Raw genomic sequence first — 8,932 nt, forward strand, 5'->3', positions numbered from 1 at the left:
CCATCGCTCCACACTCTTCCTCCCATTCAGCAGCGCCAGCCACTTGTCTTCCATGGCAGGGCTCAGCTGGTCCAATCCCCTGAACAGATCCAAGACTTCCACTGTGTTCAGCTGCCAGGACGATGGAGGTCTTCCAATTTGACGCCTCTCCTTACTAGAACTCGCCTCTGGGCAGGTGTGTAAAATAGCAAAAGTCAGTGGTATTAGCGCAGAGAAGGAAGCACATTTAAACAGATTAAGACCCATGCCTCTGTTCAAAGCTCTGACACGTAATGCTGCCTGAATGAGAGGTGACGTGTGATATAAATCGTACAAGATATGGTTTTGGATGTTCAAACGTTTATGGAAATATCTGCAAGCACTAAGGATTATGGGTGTGCAAAGGGAGGCAACAAGCATGTCAGTATAGCTATTTCTGTCCTCAATGACTTGCTGCCAAATGCATTTTTTTTCTCCAACATTTGATAAACTCGCTACATCAATATAAAGTCTTGTGTTTCTATGGAAACTTAGACCTCCGAGAAGGTTGAAATTTGCTCCAGATCTGCTCAATAGTAAAATGCTCTGAAAAATCTACACGATGTGTGTTCAGTCTACATCTGCACACAAATAAAACGATGTGCATCCACACATTGTCGAACGTGTTTTACATACAAAAGCTTTTAATTCAAAAGCATGCAGGTACATTTGAATACATTCATTTTTAAATCTTTGTTTGTCAAAAGCACAACACAAGGTACATTTCCATAGAAAACGTGATCAATGTTGCAAGTTTTCTTGCCAATTTTAAGGAGCAGTAAGAAACCTTAATATTAATACCTATGTACAGTAGAGGCATAAATGCATAAAGCAAAATTATTGTTATAAATTGTCAGAAAAAGGCTCTTACTTAGGCTTATACTGTACGCACACACACACGGGTTGATGCAGGTCTGCAGGGGGAAGCGACAGTGCAGAGAAACATTGTACTTGGTTTACTTGGTCTTGGTGATGTCTCCATGGTAACTGTTATGTCTGACCTTCAAACATGTGCGCTGCTTTCCATCTGACTCAGGTTTGCTAATCAGATCAGATCAACACACACATACGTAAATGCACTGTCAGTTCTCATCATGAATGAAGGGTACTCTTTGTGATTTTAATGGATCATCCAAGTTTGTTCTTAGTCAGTGTAACCTCTGAATTTTCTTTCCAGGTCTCACACAACTTGTGGTTCTGATTTTAGGATTGCTACTTGTTTTTATTCACACTAACGCATGCTACTTCTTAAACAAGATGAAAAGTTCCCTTTGAGCTGCCGTAGTTTGCAGTGGGTTCAAATACAGACTTGATTCAATTACTTGCCTTTCATCAGCAAATAGGCCATACACCGGCATGCTTTAACAAACTGCCCTTTTTTTTCTGTCCTGTTCAATACCCTCATCTGCTGATAGCCAAATGCATAAGGAGCTCCAGAAGGGCCAACATCTGGAGGCTCCTTAGGCCCAGGGCCGTGCATCCGTTTTGGGGCAAGGAGGCCTGGAGACCAGCCCCTCCTGTTGAGCTCAGCCTTTGGTGTGTGTGGTACCATTCAGAGTCTCCACTTCCTGACTGCTGGTGCCTTGATGTGGCCAGAACCATAGTGCATGATTTATTACAGTACTAACTCTGTCCCCACTGCTAATACTGCCATTATTATGACCATACACTCCCCTCCTCCTTCCTCAATCTCCCACCTGGAGTCGCACACTGAACCCTTTACCAGATACAGCTGACACAGCTCTGGCTCGTGTGATTATGTTGTTGCCTTAATGGATGTTTGGCCTCAGTAGAAGTTGTTTGAAGAGGGTAGGGGTGCCATGCTGTGGATGAGGTGACAAAGTTGTTGGGACTATGACACAAATTGTTAAGCGGATCAGCTGTTTCCATTTGTGTTCCCAACTTGTTGTGTTGAAAACTAGCTTGGTGCCTTGTGAGGTTTACGAGTAGCAGGCATTTCTTAGGGGGAACCAGGAAAAGTGGGGGTGAGGTGGCTACGAGGTAAACTAGAATTTAGCTGTGTGGCCAATCAAAGGGACCTCTTCAAAGTCACTAAACCAGTGCTCCCCACAACCTTCCTTGCCTCTTTTCCTCTGTTTATGTAACTCGTCGCAGTGTAATCAGCAGGGCTTGAACAGAGAGAAAGATGGATGAAAGTAAAAGAAGGTGGAGAGGTGTGGAGATGGAGTAAAGCAGTGTTTGTGTACACCATGCCAAAGTGAGGAGGCAGAAGAAAGAGGGAGAAGGGCAGCGGGCAGAGGAAATGAGGGGTCCAGAAATGAGAGCATGTCCAGAGGGTTGTGGGATGTGGTGGAATTGTGTTTACAGGCCCCAGTCACACAGGGCACTGTGGCTTTGTGTGTCAGCACTCAGAGTTTGCGATGGGTTACCACTGCAAAAGAATAATCAAGACATATTTATACTACAGTAGAAAAGTACTCAACTCCTCAGGAAGTGTACCACTTTAGCATGTGAATACAGAAGCAACACTAACAACTGTTCCTTTAGTAAGTCACATGCATCCTTCAAAAACAATAAACAAGGAAAAAGGAAGTGGAAACCCATTTTAAACACCCATTTACTCATATATACATCCCCTATTGTGCCATGTTGTCCCCTCTGAGACACCAGCTCGAGTATCCCCCTGTGATCCCCCATTAGTAACAGACTCCCTTGCAGGCAGCTGTCTCAAAGCTCCACAGAGGTATCTGATCTCCTCCTCTTCCTCATCTCCTTAATTAGAACAATTAAGAGATTTACAGGACAGATGGATGGAAATCCAGCTGGCTCTGGTGCCTGTCCCTTAGGAGGAGGTGAGATCTGAGTGAGCCTGCAGAGCTTTAGAGCATCTCTCTGGTGGGACTCTGGCTCTCTCTGGTGGTCGTGTATTGATACGGTCAGTAGTTGTGACGATAAACGTTTTTGTTTTGATCCAAAGGTTTTCCTTTACTATTATGAACTTTTATTTTCTGCATGTAAATATTTTTTTGTTATAAACCAAAATCTTATTTTGTTTCCTGAACAAACTGAAGGCTGATACATCCGACAGCTTGTGGTTGGTAATCTATAGGGTAATCTGATTAGTTCATTTTTCTACATGACACAAAATGTTTAACTAATTACAATAAAGTACATGTTGATGACTTGGGTCATTAACTAGGCTATATTTATAGCCTAAAGCAAAATAGCAAACTCACATCAGAATATAAGAAGTCCTTTGATTTCTGTTGAGTTTTATGTAAACAATAGCAGACATTGTGTTAAAATGAGAAAGGAAAAAAACGACTAATGAACTAATGCAAAAAGGGCAGGGAAGGTTTGAAAGTAAAAGTCCATTTGCGTTAATGTTGGGATTAAAGTTTATTTAATGATTAACAAATTTGATTTTGTTTTTCTTTTGGTTATTATGAATCAACTTAACACACATATAAAGTTGTAGTAGATATAATTTCTTTCCTCAATACCATAACACACACACACACACACACACACACACACACACACACACACACACACACACACACACACACACACACACACACACACACACACACACACACACACACACACACACACACACACACACACACACACACACATATAACATTCTATTCTATTTTGAGTATTAAAATGTACTGTTTATTTGTAAGATATAGGCCTCATTTTGGAGGATGTTTAGAGATTTACATCTCTTGAAGTGACTCAGCGCCTCTGTAACGAAGCGCTCCATTGGTCAGCCACCTGCACACAAGAAAAGGTATTGTAAATGAGAAAAAATGTGAGGCTTATTTTACTTTAGAAATATGTGTCACATGCTGCAAACCACTCACATGCTCAGGTTGCCTTTTTTCTGTTTTATCCCTTTATAAACAAAAAATGAAAGATTCAGAATAAAGAAGGAAAACCTATCGATTGTTTTAGTTTAGTTTGTTCGGAATACTCACGAAGAAGTTTCCATGTTGTTACGATGCCAACAACCAACACCACCAGCAGCACTGGCACCGCGATGGCCGCTGGGTGACCACCTTGACTCTTGTCAACGCTCGCCTACAGAGGGGGTTCAATAGGTTTACCCTTATATTCACAGCACATAGTATATCTCACCTGAATTAACTGGCATGAAAAGATTTTCATCAACATCAAAACAAGCTAACAGTCACCAGCTAATGTAGTTTATAAGTTAGAAACCAATTGCCCAATTTCCCACCATGTGGATACACAGAAAATGAACTAATTGGGAGTCACATTTCTGGCCGCCTCATCCTTTAAGCTCCTTTTTGGTCTTTACTCAAACCTGAGAAATATAGCATTTTTTTCACTTTCTGTTTTTGGTGGATTTTCATTTTTTTAAACTGGGGATGATGAGCAGAGGTGTAAACTAACTTCATACATTTAATTAAGACCTTCCTACTTTGCTTGTGTGTGAGTTACTTGTATTTTACTTGAGTATACTACTGTATCAACGTATAGCTATTGTTAAACACGACTGCTCCACAAGACAGTTTACATATCAACTAGAATTAGTCCTTATACCAGCTGCAACATTATTGGTGTTTACATTGATGCGCCCATAATTATAAGCCAGTTATGTGACACATCTGAATTAACCAAAGATTCATTTTAATGCAGGACTAACTTTATTTCTAAACTGGTGCTATTAGTGCGTACTTCTTCCACCACAGTTGAGTCTCAGTCTCAAACACAGAGTAAATGTAATGTATGCTATAAAATAAAATCAATGAGCTACAAGAGAACCCTCAGTGGGTTTGTCACTTTAACCAAATTCATTAATGTAACACAGCAGTGCTATTTCTTAATTTCAAAAGGAAAAAAAATAGAATATTGTTTTCATACTTACAGCAGCGTGGGTGTCAGTAGAAATAGTGGTAAGGACTTCAACCCTCTGATGACCTGTCAGACACCCACAAAGGAAATTAGAAGGACGTTTTTCTGAAAACTGCTTAATGTGCAAAAGCAAGAAAGGAATCAGACAACAAATCTGAGAGTGTGAGTAAGGGCCACTTCTTGAACTTTTAAACCAAATGTATCACTAAAGATTCAAGCAATGTATTGCATTGTTAATTGAAGAACATTATGATGCAAAATATGGGTAACTAATATTATTATTTTAAAACTATTATGAAAGTTATCTATGGTTTCTTGAGATGGTGTACCACATACATTAAAAAAACAAAACACAACAACTGTAATTTAAACAACTTAGAAAACCTTGATACCTGCTTCTCCAGTGGTGATGGTGAGGACGTTACTGGCTCCACTGGTGGCCAGACTGTTCTTGGCAAACATGCGGATGTGGTAGGTGGAGGGATTCATCTCTATTATTGTTGCCTCTGTCTGGTTAGGGCTGAAGTCAACAACTGACCTTATGTAATCCCAGGAGGCTGTGAAGAAGGGAACAAAATACGATTTCACATAACATAAGCAGTGGGATTACAGCGGCAATGTGAACTCAGCTTTTAGAGTAGAATTATAGGGATTATTTTATTCCTTTAAAAATGCCTCATACCGTTAACTGATTTGGACTCCAGATAATAGCCAGTGATGGGAGAGTCTCCTTCAAACCCGGGTATCCATAAAATGGAAATTATATTGCCTGCGACTTCCTTTAACTCAACCACTGGGGGATCCGGGGGCACTATGACACATGCAGCAATGTTTTTTATGTACAGCGCAGTTTATTTTGGGAATTTGAACACGTTTCTTCTGCAGATATAGATTGTAATGATCATGTCATGTAACACGCCACAGTTGTGAAAAATGAATCTACACTTCAGTGACACTATAACAGTACAAAGAGATCTAAATTACATGTGGGCATTTTTCGTATGAGAGACAATGGAAGACCTATAGATTTAAATAAAGTTAAATTGGATAAAATGTGATTCAAAAGATAAGGGAATAAATATTACTATTCATTTAATGTCAGTGAAGAAACTCCATACCTGATGTGACGCCTGTGGTGCTTGTGGTGCCTGTGGTGCTTGTGGTGCTTTCTCTCCAGACAGTGGCAGCAGTAACACCCTCAATTGTTGAAATTGTGTAAACTTAGGACAGAATAGAAAATAAATATTTAATTGCAATGTATTTATTTCTATAGCTCTCAAAATGTTGATAAATAATCCAGACAATATCCAAATCCAAATTGTGACAGCAATGGAACAAGACTTGATATTTGACGGTATTTAATTTAATATCGTACTGGGATGATAACAATAATTAAATATTAGTCATCATTTGGTAGACTCTCATGTGTCTCGTCTTACCCTCATCCAGAGTGGAGCAGAGAGGGGCATTTGAAGCAGGTCCTATTCCTGCGTTGGTTTTGGCCTGTATAATCACGCCATATTTGGCAGAAGGCTTCAGGTTGCTGAGGATGACGCTCTCTAGTTCCCGTGTGGCCGGCACACTCAAGTGCTGCCACCGTTTAAACTGTCTGCCTGCAGGGTCGTACTCTCTGTAGCTGATGCTGTAACTCCGAAGAACCCCGTTTCTTTGCTCGAGCCTCGGAGGCTGGACAACAGAAAAGCGTAATAAGTTATTTTACACTCTTTTTCTTTTAGATATATCATAAACATGAATGATAAATTAAGTCCCAACACAATGTCCGGTTGAGTTAAAGTTATGCCATGTAGAGTAACCAATAATCAATTAACATTTAGAGAATGTTCTGAAGCTGTGTGCAAAACAAAACGCAAAACCTGTGGCTTTACCTTCCAAGTGACTTTGATTGTGTGAGAAGAGAGGGGCTCCAGCTGCATATCCAGGGGAGGACCCTCTGGTGCTGCAGGGAAAACACATTTTGTACAAGTCATCCATCAAAACTGATTTGAGTCCTACACATCTCAAATGATTTCTAAAAACATTGCATATGAGTGACACTACCTGCTTCTTTCGTCTTGAATGTCAGAACATCGCTGGCCTCGCTAACGCCCACACTGTTGATAGCAAACATGCGGATGCTGTAGGCCTGGGCCGGATGCAAATCCACACAAGTCAGCTGAGTCAGTTGAGGATTATAGACTTCAGTTATCGACAGTGAGGATGCTGTGTGAATGGGACGTATATTTCAAATGATAAAATTAGCTGTGAAATGTCCAGATTCTATTAATACAGAGTGCTTTTTTTTTTGTGCTTTCATTTTACCCTCTAGGTTCTTTAGCTCAATCCTGTAGGTTGTAATGGGTTTACCGCCATCAAACACAGGGCTCCAGCCGACAGTGACAGTTCTCTCTTTCACCTCTCTTATATCTATCATTGGGGGATTAGGGCGCACTGAAAATAAGTACAAACTTAGTTAAATGCTAAACATTGTTGAAACAACAAGTCTAAAACAGTGTGGAATATTAAAACAGATGTGTTCATTTATGTAAGGCTCAAGTGATTTATCAAGCAAGCTGCAGCTCCTTAAATGAAATCATTTTTATGTTGCCTTGGTCTGTTGGAAGTTTCGAGCAATATTTTTCCAACAGACACTAACATACTCCCCACAGAGATTATAATTTCTGCCTCCGGGTCTCACCTGCCACTACAGTCAGAGTCAGCTGGTGTTTGTGATCATTGAACCAGCCAGGTATTTCCACACGGCATCCATATATCCCGGAGTCGCCCTCCTCCACCTGCCTGATGGTCAGCGACACATCGCCCTCACCAATATTACCCTTGAGCAGGTAACGCTCCGACAGTCTGCTGATCACCAAAGTCCCGTCTGACTTGATCACCTCATTGCCACAGCCACGGTTAGGGATGGCTCCTCGACCCCAGCATGCAGGAAGCTTGCCGTTGTACTTTGCATCATAGTTGCATATCAAAGTAACATCTTCCCCCACTGTGGCTATGATGCTCTCTGCAAATACACAACCTGGAAAGGCAGAACGGAAAGTTTTATTAAGTTTAAAGAATCAGAATTTATGAATAAAAATGCATTGTCATGACCTTACCGAAGTGTAGACAAAAGAGGAGATTAGTATACAGAGAGAGGTGGCTCCTGCCTAAAGAAAACATTTTACTCTCTTTGTCTCTATCAATTTGACAATTGGGTCCACCTGCTCCAGGAGACTGAACCAAACCACAGTGTGGTTTCTGCTTTGAAATCCTTCAAAATCACATGATGCCGTCCTTGAAATGCTCACACAAACAACTTTGCTGGCAGAAGAGGAATGTAAAAAGAGCCATTTCCTTCTCTGTGGTTTTGGTTCCTTATCCTAGTAGTTGTAATGTTTCTTTTTGATGATTAGACAGAGACCAAATGGAGATACTCTGTCTTCAATTCTGCTGTTCTCAGTCATTGATAGGGACAGAAGGTCATTTAGGAAGTGTTAAACATTAAAACTCTAAACTTCTTAACTAGAGGAGCAGCTTTGCATCAAGATGTAGAGTAAATGTGCTTACAATTGAAATAAATGTATGTAACATCACTGCTAACTTTTATTGTCAGCCTGCATAAACACAAAATTAAAGATATGTAATCTTTATTTTCAATTCCAAAAGTTTGTCCTTAAATAAACCACTGTAGAAAATAGAAAGTCTGGGTTACTCAATGGACATTTACCCCTGTTTTTAGACTGCTGAGTAAACATTTGGGTCTGCTGGAGGTTAAGTAACCGAGCAAAGGACTTCCTCTTCGATCAGTCCCATAAATGTGTGGTCGGTACAGCTAGCTACCTCAAAATACTAAAAAGCTGTAGATTTATTTTGTCATTTAAAATATTTGTTGACCGACACGTTTTTACTTATCCAAAACCCTGATTGCTTTTAAGTCAAGGCTAAAAACCTTTCTTTTCAGAGCTGCGTACAAAGATATCATTTCACTTTTGTCATCCATACCCTTTTTTAAACACCTATTGTGGATTTATAATGTTGGTTGTTATGAATTTGTTAGTCCACTGTGTTTAAA

The 8,932-nt window shown here is 40.2% G+C and overlaps 1 protein-coding gene across 1 annotated transcript; it reads right to left on the bottom strand.

Moving 5' to 3' along the window:
* Positions 1-3,365: 3,365 nt before the first annotated feature.
* Positions 3,366-8,174, bottom strand: LOC134860277 (cell adhesion molecule DSCAM-like). Its single transcript, XM_063877199.1, has 13 exons — positions 7,977-8,174; positions 7,559-7,897; positions 7,183-7,311; positions 6,922-7,083; positions 6,750-6,820; positions 6,303-6,549; positions 5,982-6,083; positions 5,546-5,674; positions 5,256-5,420; positions 4,877-4,929; positions 3,963-4,065; positions 3,849-3,879; positions 3,366-3,759 (listed from the first exon to the last, which is right to left on the bottom strand). The coding sequence occupies exons 1-13, from the start codon at positions 8,038-8,040 to the stop codon at positions 3,702-3,704; spliced, it is 1,653 nt and encodes a 550-aa protein (XP_063733269.1). The 5' UTR covers positions 8,041-8,174; the 3' UTR covers positions 3,366-3,701.
* Positions 8,175-8,932: the final 758 nt, after the last annotated feature.

The sequence above is a fragment of the Eleginops maclovinus genome, chromosome 23 (assembly GCF_036324505.1).
Source record: "Eleginops maclovinus isolate JMC-PN-2008 ecotype Puerto Natales chromosome 23, JC_Emac_rtc_rv5, whole genome shotgun sequence".
Lineage (NCBI taxonomy): Eukaryota > Metazoa > Chordata > Actinopteri > Perciformes > Eleginopidae > Eleginops > Eleginops maclovinus.